The following is a 16,020-nucleotide window of genomic DNA, read 5'->3' on the forward strand; positions in this document are numbered from 1 at the left end:
CAACTCCCTTTTATATCTTGTTCAGTTGTGATGGAAATGTTATTTTTCATTGTCAAAGCAGTGCCCCCATATTTCTGAGTCCTGATTAAAGGGTGGTGACTAGTTTCTGTTTCCACTTCGCCTTTTCCTCTTACCCTCTTTTTTATTCATTGTTTTATTTTTTAAAAATCTTTTTTATGCAAACTGTATGTAGGCTCGAGGTCCAGGAGTTTCTCTGAGAAATGTGACCATATTCAGCCAAATCGGCAAAAGATTAAAAAAAAAAGACAGTCTAATAGAGCAGTCTGCTCTCTTTGAAAGTGATAGCAACTTCTTCGTTGTTTTCCTCTCTCGTTCCTCAGATTGAACCCCCCCCCCCCCAAAAAAAAAAAGAAGAAGTACACCGGCATTAATCATCTGAACTAGGAAGAAGAACCAAAGATCAGTTTGTAAGCCTCTTAGGTTGAGCTGCTGATAATGATAATCTGTTCTCTATCATTCTCTCTCTCTGTTTTTTTTTTTCCTTCCTCCATTTCTTGTCCTCCCCAGATACCAACAAAATGGCAATTGTCTCGTGCAATGGTGTCCCTCCGCTCATCTCCCTGACGTCATCCCCAGACATTAGGGTGCAACGCAACGCGGCGGGCGCCCTCCTCAATCTCACTCACATAGGTCAGTATGTATACTGATTTTATTCCGAAATTGTAGTCAAACCTGTCTATAGCGGCCACCCAAGGGAGACAGAAAAAGTGGCCACTATAGACAGGTGGCCGCTATAGACAGGTTCTTTAACATGCATTTTATCTTGGGGGAATTGTTTTCATGGCCATACATGGCAGATGGCTGCTTTAGACAGGTGACCTGTAGGGCAAGTTTGACTGTATACTTCAAGACCTCAGTTCTTTCATTATACACATAATAAACAAAAAGTAACCGCCTCTTCAAAGTGGCATAACTTTAGACAAAAAAGTGTTGAGCAAGATGATTAAATAGAAGTAATCCTACACTTGAGAGTGATCTCATGAGTCATGCATGAGTGAGCACATATAAAAGATAAAATGGTCACTTTTAGAAAGTCCAAAGAGTCATTTTTTGAGGTCCATGAAACATTCTGTTTCTGGTGAATGTTTGAGTGCTGTTATTGTTTTATCATCCATTGCTTAACCTGCTCACACCTATCCTGACACTTTCACGTTTTTTTGACAATTGGATGAACCCAATATTTTGGAAAAATGGCTATTTTCATCCCTTCTGTAATAGCATAATCCATACAGTTTATTGAAAGAATTGACGTAGGGTATTGTTACCAGCATGGAACAGCACATGTTGTGTGAATGTAAAAGAGGGAGTCGTGTTGTGATTGAGTGAGCACACTCCAGATGGAGCAAGAAATACTGAAATGTACTGTTGATATGACTTACACAGGGTCAAATAATGCAGAATAGCTAATGGAAAAGGGCTCTGTGTGCTCATTTAAAGTAGATCAAATGTACAGATGCTTATATTTTTTTTCACACTCTAATATCAGAACCCTGTTTTATGGATTTGCAGATTCCAACAGGACAGTGTTAGTCAATCACGGTGCAGTGTCGACCTTCATGACCCTGCTCCAGTCTCGTGACACCGACATCCAATACTACTGTGCGGCGGCGCTGAGCAACCTGGCAGTGGACGCCAAGCACCGCGTCGCCGTGGTGAGGGAGGGGAACCACCAGGTCATCCGGTTACTCATCAATCTTCTCAGCTCACCTGCCGACAAGGTAACAGACTCTTCTGTCTTCACTGCCACCCATATGAGGATGGGGATCCGGGTGGGGAGGTAGAGGGTGAGGGATGGGAAGAGAAGTGGGGATGGGAGGAGAGGGTGGGGGATGAGAAGGTGGGGGATGGGGGATGGGAGATGGGAGGAGAGGGTGGGGGTTGGTGGGGAATAGGAGAGGAGGGTGCAGATAGGTGGAGAATGGGAAGCCTGAGGGTAGGAATACTGGAAGGGGAGGGTGGGGGTGGGAGGGAGAAGGTTGGAAATTGAGAAGAGGGAGAGTGAGGAATGGGAAGTGGGAGGGTAGGGATCAGAAGGGGATGGGAATAGGTGATAGGGTGGGGATGGGAAGGGGAGGGGTGGTGGGGAGAGGAATGGGGGATGGGAAGGGGGAGGGTTGGGAATGGGAGAGGTGAGGATTGGAAGAGGGATGGTTATAGGAGAGGAAAGTGGGGATTGGGGGGGGGTTGAAAGAGAGGATGGGGGTGGGATAGGGGTGGGAAGGGGGAGGGTAAGTGATGGGAAGGGGAGGATGGGGATGGAAAAGAAAAAGTGGGATATGAAAATAGAGAGGGTGGGGGATGTGAATAGGGCAAGTTTGGAATTGAGAGCAAAAGGGGAGTCTTGGGAAGGGGAGGATGGGGGATGGGATGGGGGATGGGAAGAGGGAAGGTTGGGAATTGGAAGAGGGACAGTTATTAGGGCTGAGAAGGGGGAATGTGGGATGGGGAGGGAAGGGTGGTGGGATGGAAGGGGAGAGTTGTACAAAACAAAACACAAAACAAGATAGGTGTCCATGAGATCTTTGGGAAAAACAAACAGAATGCATTGGTATTTAACTTTGTTTGCCCACAGGATTGCACAGCAGTAAAATGTGTCCTTGAAATAAAGCAATAAAGCCGTCAGAAATATTTCAGTGATCTACTATTGTATTTAGCAGTGGAATGAATAATATTAGATTGAATGACTTCATGAGTGTTGATACTCATTTTTTTTTTTTTAAATTCTCGATTATGCTGAAGTATGCACAGAAGCTCAAACAGTATGGTATGTAGTGTCACAATATGCCAGCATTACAGACTTTGTGTACTTTGTAGTTTTGCATCAACATTTTTCCATGCGTGTGTTTAGCAGCATGTATGTAAATGTGAAATTTGTGATGGAAATCAGCAAGCAAGCACCCTCCTCATAAAGAATATATTGGCTGTGCTATTAGGGTATAAAAAGCACACCTATGGAGATGAGAAAGCTTTGGAATTTTGACCCGTTGAGGACGGGCTGATTTTGCTACAACACGCATTTCCCATAGACACCTGCACGAGTATACTCGGGACTCGTCCTCAACGGATTAAAAGACCCAGTAGCCCGGAGAAACATGGGTAGTCCGATTGAATCGATCTTAATTCACTGCCCACTGAGTTACATTCGACAACCGTGAATAGCACCCGTCAGCCATGTGTCAGCAAATACGTGCATCGAAGCGTATGCGCATCGGTAACGCTCGACTCCAGTCAAAATTCTTCAACTCTGTGTGTAATTCCAAAGAGATCAGTGAAAACGCTGTACGCAATTTGTTACAGGGATTCTTGAATATATCCGTGTCGGGCCAGCCTTCCTACTCTGTGGTGTTTCCACAACACCAAGTCTTTAGAGTCCTGCATGCTTTCACTTACTAGTGATTTTGTCAGCACCATTATTTGCAAATTAAGGGATGGGGGTTGATGATGTCATTAGCTCTGAACTCTCCTATTGGTTCTTGCAGAAAGCATGATGAAAATTGTGTTTTTAGTTGATAACTTTGATTATAGCAACTACAAAAGTCATCATTGGCCAGGTTATTACAATACAGGAAAGATGTTATAGAATGGAAATAGATTTTCTTTTTGTATTCAAATCATAAAGAGAGAAATTTACATGTAAAGGTAAAAGCTGTGAGGCCGTGGCATTATCAGTTTTTCACATTATATGCTTGCTGCATGACTGTACTATTTAGTAATTGCTTCATGTAAAACTCCAGAATTCCATTTTTTTTTTTTGGGGGGGGGGGGGGTCAGAATTTGATGAAACCTACACAAGCCTGTTTATTTCACTTTGTTTATTTCAACTTTAGCATGGTATTGAATTGGGCTTCAAGTATCTCAATTGTGGGAGTTAAGTGGGAAGTTTTAAAGGCACCTGGAATGTTCATGACCAGAGTTTTTCACATGTACACAGCTTGAATGATATGTCTAGGTAAGAATTAGAGATCAAACAAATAACAGATTCAATCAATTGCTGTTCCTTTGGGTGTGACAGCTTGTTAAAGGGTCACGGTAGAGCAATAGAGGCAGAAATGCCATATTTGTTTCCCCCAAAATTGTCTGCGGTTGTGATACAGTCTAACGGTTTTTAGGGTGTTTGTTTGAATTCATACTTTATTAATTCAACTTGCCATCGCAGAGTTTTTTTTTTTTTTTTTTTTTCATAAGGGGCATCTTTAACCCTTTTACTTTTTGTTGTTTTGCGTTGAAATAGATTGGAGTTTGTATCACTTATAGCGAGTACAATCCCAATGAACCGTGCAGTTTTGTAGGGCGAGTTGATATTGGATGTCTGGATTTAATGGACTGTACATGCTGAACCCAGATGTTGTTAACCCGTTCAGGACGGGCTAATTTTCTACAACACTCATTTACCGTAGATACAGAGTACCTGCATGAGTATACTCGGGACTTGTCTTCAACGGGTTAAGCATGCACTTTAAAATTTGTTGTACCTAGGCCATATGCACGAGTATCGAAGATGAAAACAAAAAAGGGGGGGGGGGGAATGGGGAGAAGTCGTGTCTGAAACAGATGTGCAGCAATGTGGCTATTAAAAAGTCACCTCAGAAGCAAGTTACACAGGGCCAAGTTGTGCCAGACATTGCAGGTGACACTGTTATGTAAGATTCATGAATCCAGCTGTGTGATTAAGTTAAATCAGATTCTCGTGCATATGCTTACATACATACACGTGTATGTACAGCTGATTATTCTCTCGCGGAATGCATTGACATGCCCAAGCCTGTGTGTGTGTGTGCGCGTGTGCACGCGCGTGTGCACATGCACAAGTGTGTGTGTACAAAATATATTTGAAAAGCCTGTAACACTTTTGTTGCCTTCATACAGTAAATGCAGCGTGCATGCTACCAGATCCGAACTATAGTCTTTACGTGTCGCGGTATTGTTCTCATGGTCTGGGTTTGTTCTGGTCTAGTTAACAACTACCGTCCATGTGCCATGTGCTCGAATGAGTGATATGTGCTCCCATGCTTGGTGCAACCATCGTGTCGCTTGACATGCCAAAGAAGTTTCAAAAACTAACTCATTTGCTACCAACTTTTTAATGGGTTATCTACAATTTTCTGGGTTTGTTCTGGTCTAGTTAACAACTACCGTCCATGTGCCATGTGCTCGAATGAGTGATATGTGCTCCCATGCTTGGTGCAACCATCGTGTCGCTTGACATGCCAAAGAAGTTTCAAAAACTAACTCATTTGCTACCAACTTTTTAATGGGTTATCTACAATTTGTAAAACATAAAAAAGCCCCAAACCAACAAAATACAAACTGTACTGTACAGTTTGTTTTTTATTTCAATCATTAGAGATCACTAGTCTTAAAGGTGTTGCTGTTCCATTTTGCATCCTCCTTTCACATGATTATGAAAGAAAAGCAATGATATTTGAAGTCATTATTTTTTCTGATAGTTTCCCCAATTCATTCAAGTCTTCCAGACATATGTCCTTCTGGTCCAAACACAGTGTTGGTTCCTTTACTAATCAAGACAAAACAAAACAAAAATCCTTGATAAAGTTCTTTGGATTCTAGAAGCTTTTCATGTGTGCATGTTCCCTTTTGCAAGTCTTCCCTGGTTACAAGGGAAATCAAAAAGAGTTTACAGGTGATGTTTAGATGAGCCCCTTTGATTGTAGAAAATTAAAAGTCTTTTGAAGATGGTCATTATCACAGCGTCTAATAAAATTGAGATTTAAAGATTTGAAATTTTCCTTCTATTAGATGCAATGGATTTTGTTCTGAATAACCCAGTGTTGCTAGATTTGATTTGTTAGAATTTGTTACTGCATTGTTTTAGAGATTTCTCGATTAAGTGATGACGATCCTTCAAGCAAACTATGTTATAGAGTCACCTTAACACAGTTTTTGGCCCCAACAAGAATGCTACCTTTAACATTTTCCCCTTAACACCTCCGTAATTAGTCAGCAAAGGGTTCTGAACTATTTCTTGAAGACTTTATTTAAAAAAAAAAAAAAAAAATCTTGGTTTTTAAGTGGAATGGCTGCCAGCTAGGTGATTTTTATTTCCTCCTTTTTTTTTTTTGTCACGTAGCCAACCGTTGTCACCAGCGATCGTCACCTCGGCAGGCTAAGTGTCGCCAGCTGACAGCTGGTCAGCCGTTAACCCCTCTCCTACCAGCTTCTCTCATCTCTAAGACCTTATATTTGACAATGCACCATGTTCTAGTAGACAAAGGGGTAATGAAGTGGTGGGCACAAATTTGGCAACCACATCTCGATCTCAGTTATCCGGGCCCCTCTTCTTGACAGTACTGTGGTTCAGAACGCAGACATTGCAGTTTGTCCATGCTTCAAATATTAATCCGTCAATTCCAGGGGGATTTTTTTATTTTTTTATTTTTTTTTTTACTGCAGAAGTGATCATCTTTGTAATCCTCAAATTGGCACCTTTGAATTTTCGCAGCATATCTTACGCTGGAGATGGAGTGGGTTACATTTTACATATCTTTTTATTTGTGGTACCAATTTAAAATTCAGTTGAAAATCTAGCAAGAGATCTTTGAAAATTCTGCACCCAAAAGCAATTAATGTGTACTGCTTCAGTGAAAGAGATTATTTATTTATTATTTTTTTTTTTTTTTTGTATTTTACCTTGTGAAAGACTAAAATAGAATAGTACAAATCATGATGAAATGATACAGCACCAAACAACAGAAATTTGGTTTCTCGGGCTTAAGTAATGTGTAAATAAGTGATGCAATTTGTTAACTTGAATTAGAGGAAGCGTGTGAAATATAAACAAGTATCACCATTTATCTGAAAGCATCACAATTAAGAGCGACAATTTCCACAGTAACTGGTGAATGTCATGGTTGATTTGATTCTCATAACTGTCAAAAAACTATCCTTTCTGTTCATTGTGTTTTATCCAAATTTTCAGTTAGCTGCACAGCTCAGCATGCCTTACCATACAAATATTTTATAGGAGTGTATTTCTTTTGACTGGTGGTATTTACTTATGCTAACTGTCTTTTATCATGAACAGATGCATTAAAATTGTATTTAGTGCTGTTTTTTATTTGTGCCACTTGGGGCTTGATACGAGTGTTGCGGACTGGTGGCTTATGTACACAGTATTGTGTGTAGAATGCTATTGTGAGCAGGTTGTGTGTTTACACTGTATACATGGAGTGTTATATCAGATGCTCTACTAGCTGAATCTGAGTCTGTAATCATTGAATTACATGTGTTTGCTTGTAGTATGTAATATTTTATTATTTTAATCTGCAAAATTAAGGTACATTTTACCTACTTGAGTGCAAAAAATTACTCATGTGAAAATTTCAACTTTTTATAGTATGTGATCTGGAATGATGTTTGTTTTGTTTTGGTTTGGTTTTTTTTTTAGTTGTGAAGGGATTTTTCTGGTGTGTGTATGACAGTTTCATGATAGAATTCAATGTGACATCATGTTGCATACTGTTTTTATTTGAGCTTACTAGAGTACAGTTACAGTGGATATGATTAAAGATGAAATGGCTTCATCATATTGCTTGGAAAAATCTAAATATTCTCTCTATTCAAGAACCAGTCCTGGGTTGTAGAAGACTGTTACGTCAATTTCCGCAGAGTACAGAGATGACTTAGCATCATCTTCCTCATGGGTGTGTACACACGACCCATGTCTTTTGAGATTTATGTGGCCACTAAAGAAGCACTGAACTTTTATGAGAAAGTTATCTCATTTACTAGTTGCTGTAATTCCCCTCTGATGGACTAGTCAATGGGGACAAAATTCCTCTCCTGGGGGCACAACCGCTGCTGCCAGCTGACTCGAACCAGGGACATAGAAATTTAGAGACCGTGGCCTTATACCCACTGTCCTGCGACGGCTCCACTACAGGACTGTTTTCAGCCATATTCCTCCCATTTTGGCCTCCTCACCAGCCTGAGATAGACAAACTGTGTATCATACTATTGTTATTAGTGTATTGTGTAAATGCTGTTGGGGTCATACTTGAGAATGCAATGCAGAAGCTGTATTGTATTTTTGTGATTCAGGGAGAATGGCGCATCACCCATAGGTGGCTGCACAAATATTCTCACATCATATATTGGTTGCTGTTGTGAAGTTTTTTCTATGCTTAATTGAACTGTATCATCAATGACCATATTTCCATTTTTATATCAATATTGTGGTACTCTAGGGAAGGCTTCAATTGAAATTTCTGACCAGTTAGATATAACAAATGTGAAGTCTTATAAGAAAGAGTAATATTTTTATTAGCAGAATAATAAGAATTTAATCAAAATCAGACAAAAATTTAGTATTAAAGTTACGAAATTTCGAAATCTGGGTAATTCATACAAAATACTTCCTGAACAGTCAGTATGAAGTCATTCAGCCAGGAATGACATGATACTTAATACTTTTATAGCAGAAAATTCACTTTTTGTCTTTTCTTTTTTGTACCCGATCATACTGGTGGAAAATCATGAGGTGATAGCAACATCAGCACAACTACTTGCATATTATCAAATGTCTGAGAAATGCTTTGCACAATTTCATAACTTCCCTAATTTTTATCAGGTGTTAATCCAATTTTTGTCAGACATTCTCATAATATTTAATTCTTTCTTTTTTACGACTTAATTGTAAGTGGTGGGAAATTTTCCTTTAAATTTTACAAATTCACGAGTATTGTATTTAATTCTTTGTGTGTGTGTGTGTGTGTGTTCAGATAAAGTCACTCTAACAACTTTGCCTCAGACAATATTGTAATTTTTCATATATTTAGTACACCTTTAGAACAACCTGCATTCATGTGCAATAGGTTTTGAAAATCAAGATATCCACACATATTTCAGTTATAGCTGAGTAATTCGCAAATGTATTCACAAACAGCCGGGATTTTACAATACATTGCACCTAATCCTGTCCAAGAATTTTATGTATCCATACTTTATCATGGGCTCTCTCTTGTCTTTGTGACAGAAAAGTATGTTTATGAATGATATACAGACCAATGCTACAAATAAATGAAGTCATGTCCGTTTGAATAGAGAGTGTGTTTGAGATTTGCGACGTTCCACACGGCATATATTTAGAATCGTACTGATTTACGCACATTTAGATTGAAGCGGACTTTGCTTGTCTATGGACAGACACGTTGTCAACGATCGTTACGTGTCGAGAGCAAGATTCAGTCAGTTTATGCATTGCAGTTTTGAAACACATGCAATATGCCTCAGTTGTGCAATGAATGATTTGCAATCGCTGTCAGAGATTCGATGGGAGATAAAATCTCTCTCTCGTACTGTGCATCAAATTTCTGGCGGTTGCAAAATGGGGATTACTTGCAGTGGGAAAAGGGGATTTCCTGTGGCTCATTAATTACTGCTTGCATCAGCGTCTTCAATTCCACGGCGACGACAACCGCCGCGATGTTGGAAGGCGGCCAGAACGAGCATGGAGGACGATCGGCGGCAGACATGGCAGTTGTCTGTGCCCGGATGATAGCACTCCGAAGCGAGCCATCTGTCTCGTTTTAGCGCCTTCTATCATGATGAAAAGTGACAAGTGTGACTCAGCAGATGATTTGTCTGTGGTTTAATGCAGACTTTAAATGTGACTGAAATAAATTCATCTCTTTTTCACATTCACATCAAATTCCAAGTTACAATTTACACCTGTCCTTTTATGAGTGGAATTTAACAAAGTACAAGATAACTTGCTGTCAAATTCTGGGTAATTTGCTCCTCAGACTGAATAAAGTAAAAAATTAACAAACACCAAAATATGGCAATTATAACATACTTTCATTATTCATTATTTCACTTTGTAGGGATGAAACTTTACTGAAAGGGAAGTTATCATCCAGATAGATTGAGAATATCAAACTCCCGTCATTATTGTGAATAGGTGTAGAGCGCTATTCCACACTACTTGTTCAAGGTTCCTTTAATGAATAAAATCTTCTTTGTTATTTAAATTACTTAGTTTGATAGAGTAATACCTTATTTCTATGGGAAATCAGCATGGCTGAAAATCAAAGAATTAGACAAAGTACGCACGTTAAACAAACTTTCGAGTGAATCACAGGATAATGTGCTGCATCTGTACCACAGTCACTTTATCTATACCTGGTAACTAGAAGATCAAACTGCAATTTTGAAAATCACATTTTTCCATCTTTTTTGTTTTCATCCCCTTTTGTGATTTGAGAAGACTCTTTCACTGTCTTAAATAAGTCATACCTGTACGTAAAAGAGGGTATTTTCGTGTGACAAATTTTGCGCGCTTTTGCATGTTTTTAATTCCGCGGAATAAAGACGATAAACTACTAGAATGTATGGCAAGCAAAAATGTTCGTGTGCTTTTATTTTCGCACTAGATTCTGCTTGCGCGAAATGCGCAAAAAATTTCAACACCGTGGAAATTTCAACTTTTACAGTAGTGTACAGTATTCCTGACATTATTTGTGGTCAACTGATTGAATTGGTATCATGCAATTCATTCTTTGTTGTGATAGTGGGTGGTCATGCAGTGTGACTGCAAATTTGTTCATGGGATATTACCTCCAATGTACTTTGTTATTCATATTGTACAATAGCATGTGGTGTGTGCTTTGTCCCGTACCATTCTAGACTATTAAGAGTAAAATTTGTACTGCAAATGCTTAAGTAGCCCTCTTGATATTCCATTTCACTTCAGCCTGAGGCCAAGGTGAGCAAGTAGAATTGCAATAGCCGTAATTATAATCCTTCTGGAGCTTTCGTGACCATTCACTATCACTGTATGATCTTAATACACATGGAGACAACTGTACCCACACACATGGATGCTCATATGTGCAAAATACAAACATACATGACGGAAACTTACGCCAATGTATGATCATTTTTTTTTTTTTTTTGGGGGGGGGGGTTGAATTTTCAGCAAATATGTCTTCATTAATAACTCTCTTTTTTTTACCATTCCTTCATCTTTTCTTTTTTAGGTCAAGTGTCAAGCATGTTTTGCTCTACGCAACTTGGCTTCAGATGGTAAGTCCTTTCTCTGAACTCAAATTAATGATTGGAGGTGGTGGTGGTGGTGGAAGTGGTAGTAGTAGAAGTAGTAGTACTACTACTATAGTGTTAATAGTATGATTAGAAGTGGTGTAGTTAGTGGTTGTAGTTAGTAGTCCTAGTAGTGATAGTAGTAGTGGTTATAGTAGGAGTAGTAGGCTTTAAAGTAGTTAAGTAGTAGTAATAGTACTGTTGGTGGTAGTAGTAGAAGTAGAAGTGGTAGTGATAGTATTAATGATGTTAGTAGTAGTAGTGGTGGTAGTGGTGGTGGTAAGTAGTAGTGGTAGTAGTAGTTAGTAGTAGTAGTAGTAGTAGTAGTAGTAGTAGTAGTAGTAGTAGTAGTAGTAGTAGTAGTAGTAGTAGTAGTAGTAGTGGTAGCAGTAGTAGTAGTATTGGTAGCCGCCCAAGCAGTCCGTGATCAACAGCAACAGGAGAAGTTGCAGTTACATATCGTCGCTGGGGTGACAAGACCTCGTATCTCAAAAATGTCAAAATTTTTTTTTTTTAGCTTAATGGTCAAATAATGGGTCAAGTGATGTCTTGGCCAAATCCTAACTGTCTTACTCCAAAAATGAAGCCACCATGACATGTCAAAGAGAAGGCTTTCCTATTCACTATTTTAATAGTGCTTTGGCTGCCATGTTTTTTCGCTCTCCTGAACATTTGACAATTTTGAGATACGAGGTTTTGTCACCCCAGCGACGATATGTATATGTGTGCATAACAAGAATAGCAGCAATAAGTTTTGTAGTAGTATTAATAGATACATACATGTGCTATATGTGCAGAATGTAGCATCTGAAGAGTGGTCAGTGTTATTGTGACAGTAAAGATGCTGTGATGTTCAGGTCTTTCAGCCACCATGAAAATGAAAACATGTTGGGCCAGCTAGGTCTGAATTGTAGACTACTATGACGCTGAAAGTCCAACGAACTGAAGGGCACTTTACTATACTCTGCGTTAGAGTATACCACTAATTATTACATGTGCACTACTCCGCCCATTCAATCCCCATACACACTCTTAGCACACCACTGAATGGTAGAATCTCGCACACTCAATAATGTGTGGTCACTGCTGCTGTAAATCCAATTAATTAATGAATGTTCGAGGGCAGTGACAACCTTCACTTCACTTTGCGGAGTTTTCAGCTTAATTTATTTTTCTCTTCATTGTCCGTGTATTTTGTTATGCTGTTACCAGGATGGAAATATCCTGAGGACATTCTGATACTAAGATAAAAACAAAACACCCCCCCCAAAAAACAAAAAACAGAAACAACCAAACCCCCCCCCCCAAAAAAAAAAAATAAAATAAAACAACCAAAAACCAACAACCAACAACATTGCTACATTTGACATACTGGTATTCATGTTCATACCATGAAAAGCTGGAAGACAAAAACTGCAATTTTTAAAGGGACTGTACAGTACTGGTTGAGGTGGGGATTCATTTTTTTAACATAAAAAAAAGTGAGATAATGAGAAACCTCTTATGAAATATGAAAGAGCATGTAATTTTAAGAAGGATTCAACGTTTATTTGATGAAAATTGGTTTTCAAATGGCTGAAATATCAAAAAAAGTGAAAATAATAAAAGGCGACAGGCCACGCCTTTATTAGGATCTCTTTTTTTCACCTTGTTTTTGGATATCTCAGCCATTTCAAAACCGATTTTCATCAAATAAACTTTTGATTTCCCTTAGAATTGCATGCTCTTTGACATCACGTAGAGTGGTTTATGAATATCTCGCAAAACGTTAAAAGCGAAATCCTCACCTCGACTAGAACTGTACACACCCTTTAAACCTAAAACCATGAGAATTTACCTCTTTATGAAATGTTATGGAAATGTTTTGTCATCATGTCACTCCTAAAGACCATTATGTGACTATCCGACTCAAAACCCACAAAAAAGTCGCAGATTAGAATTCTCTGTAATAGACCAAAACAGTAATTTGGGTTGACCAAATCAAGTTGTTAAAGGGATGGTACAGTATTGGTGGAGATGAGAATTGGGCTTTAAACTTTTTGCGAGATACTAAGAAAACACTTCTGATATACAGAGCACAGAGCATACCATTTTAAGAGGAATTCAAAGTTTATTTGATGAAAATCGGGTTTGGAATGACTGAAACATCCAAAAATAAAGTAAAAGCGATCGTAAGAAAGTGTGGGTCCCGCACTTTATTATAATCGCTCTTTTTTATGCCTCCGCCACGAAGTGGTGCCGGAGGCATTATGTTTTCGGGTTGTCCGTCCGTCCGTCCGTCCGTCCGTCCGTCCGTCCGTCCGTCCTTCCGTCCGTCCGTCCTTCCGTCCGTCCGTAATGAATTTTGTGGACAAGGTAACTATCGAAACCTGTTGAGGTATCCTAATGAAACTTGGCATGTATGTGTATTAGGGGGTGAAGTTGTGCCTATCAACTTTTGGGTGCACATGCTCAAGGTCAAAGGTCAAAAGGTCAAGGTCAAATACATAAAATTTCACTATTTCCACCATATCTATTGAATGCCTGAAGATATTTTCTTGAAACTTAGCGTATACATGTATTACCCAATTAAGATTCTCTGGTGAAAGTTTGGGTCATGAGGTCAAAGGTCAAAGGTCAAAAGTTCAGGGTCAAATACATAAAATTTCACTATTTCCACCATATCTATTGAATGCCTGAAGATATTTTCTTGAAACTTAGTGTATACATGTATTACCCAATTAAGATTCTCTGGTGAAAGTTTGGGTCATGAGGTCAAAGGTCAAAGGTCAAAAGGTCAAGTAAAAATATTAAAACTTCTTTTTTTTCTCCGTACCTTGGAAAATTGTTCAAGGTATCGTCATGGAACATAGTATATACATGTACTGACTGGAAGTGATTATCTAGAGAATCAGTGGCGTACCGTGGGTCAAGACATTGGGGGGGCACCTCATGGCAGCAACATCAGAATTGCATAACGTAATAATTAAATGCGAGCGAGCGGAGCGAGCGAGCTTGAAAATTTTGACATTTTACAGTCCCCAAACTGCCGTTTGTAGCTATATATAATAATATATGTATGTATATATATACATATATAATATATATATATATTTGCTTTGGAAATTAAGGGGGTTGCACCGGGCGCAACTGCTGGCAGTTGCTGGCAGTAACATCACGAGAATGGCATAACGATTAAATGCGAGCGAGCGAAGCGAGCGAGCTTGAAAATTTTGACATTTTACAGTCCCCAAACTGCCGTTTGTAGCTATATTTTTCCGCTTTGGAAATTCAGGGGGGGGGGGGCGCACCGGGTGCAATTGCTGGCAATTACTGGCAGTAATATCAGGAGAATGGCATATAACGGTTAAATGCGAGCGAGCGAAGCGAGCGAGCTTGAAAATTTTGAAATTTTATGTTCCCAAAACTGCCGTTTTTAGGTATATTTTTTCGCTTTGGAAATTACGGGGAGGGGGTGCATCGGGCGCAACTGCTGGCAATTACTGACAGCAACATCAGGAGAGTTGCATAACAATTAAATTCGAGCGAGCGAAGCGAGCGAGCTTCAAAATTTTGACATTTTACACTCCCAAAACTGCCGTTTGTAGCTATATTTTTTTCGCTTTGGAAATTAAGGGGAGGGGGCGCACCGGGCGCAACTGCTGGCAATTACTTACAGCAACATCAGGAGAATTGCATAACGATTAAATGCGAGCGAGCGAGCTTGAAAATTTTGACATTTTACAGTCCCCAAACTGCCGTTTGTAGCTATATTTTTTCGCTTCGGAAATTAAGGGGAGGGGACGTACCGGGCGCAACTGCTGGCAATTACTGACAGCAGCATCAGAAGAATTGCATAACGATTAAATGCGAGCGAGCGAAGCGAGCGAGCTTGAAAATTTTGACATTTTACAGTCCAAATTGTAGCTACATATATATTTTTTTCGCTTTGGAGGGAGGGGGCGCCCGGTGCGCCCCCTGGATCCGCCACTGGTAGTCAAGGGTGTCGGTTTATGTTTATGATTGGGGGAGGTATGACCAGCGAGCGAGCGTCGAAGTGACCAAGCGGGAGAAGGATGTCCAAAATCTGCACTTTATATAGAGCATCTGGTGTTTGTGAGTGTGTGTGTTTCATACAGATGGAAAAGTTAGGAAATAGCCAAGGTCAAGTTTTATTATTGGCAATGCAAGGCATTTTAATATAGACTAGTATGTAAAGCAACACTGCAAAATCAATGATCAAGCTTAATGTGTACAACCTATCAAACATCATTGCGCAACATTGCAGCGACTCTTTTTACCATTCCGATGTTCTGAGTACACTGCGCACATCCATGCTTGTATTCAAAATGCCAACCAGGAATCACCCTGAATCACAATCTTTTGTCGTCTCCGGGCTTTTTGAACAATGTTTCACTATAATACCTCTTTAATTATATGGTTAAAAGAAATCTTAGAAAAATATCTTTTTTCTTGATCATCCTTTCATGTCGATTTCAAAAGCAGTTTACTTAACCCTTGAATTACCATTTTGGTAGGGTTTTTTTTTCTTTTTTCCTTCTTTTTTTTTTCTTCTTCTTTTTTTTTTTTTTTACCAGCGGATTGGGGGGGGGGGGGGCACGTGCCCCCCCATGCCCCCCCGTAGTTACGCCACTGTAGAGAATGTAGGGTTCATGGGGTCAAAGGTCAGGGGTCAAAGGTCAAGTGCAAGACTTCAAAATTTTACTATTACCCTCATATTTATGCAATGCGAGCAAGGTTATTTTTTTTACACTTGGTGTATGCGTGTGTAACCTAATAGAAATTCTCTGGAAAGTTTTTTTTTTTTCTTTTTTTGCCTCAAAGGTCAAAAGGTCAAAGATCAAGTGAAAGTGCTGAACTAACTTTTTCCTCCATATCTCGGAAGTGGCTCAAGTTACCTTGAAACTTAGTACATATTATGCATGTTCTACCTGAAAGTAA

The 16,020-nt window shown here is 39.3% G+C and overlaps 1 protein-coding gene across 1 annotated transcript in view; it reads left to right on the top strand.

Annotated features, from left to right (window-relative positions):
* The window catches only part of LOC140240008 (uncharacterized), a 43,681-nt gene that overhangs the window by 13,067 nt on the left and 14,594 nt on the right, over positions 1–16,020 (top strand). The window contains exons 6-8 of the mRNA XM_072319818.1: positions 529–651; positions 1,531–1,739; positions 11,019–11,064. Coding sequence (XP_072175919.1) covers positions 529–651; positions 1,531–1,739; positions 11,019–11,064 — 378 coding nt within the window. The remainder of the gene's footprint in view (positions 1–528; positions 652–1,530; positions 1,740–11,018; positions 11,065–16,020) is intronic.

Source organism: Diadema setosum, chromosome 16 (genome assembly GCF_964275005.1).
Source record: "Diadema setosum chromosome 16, eeDiaSeto1, whole genome shotgun sequence".
In the NCBI taxonomy this organism is placed as follows: Eukaryota; Metazoa; Echinodermata; class Echinoidea; order Diadematoida; family Diadematidae; genus Diadema; species Diadema setosum.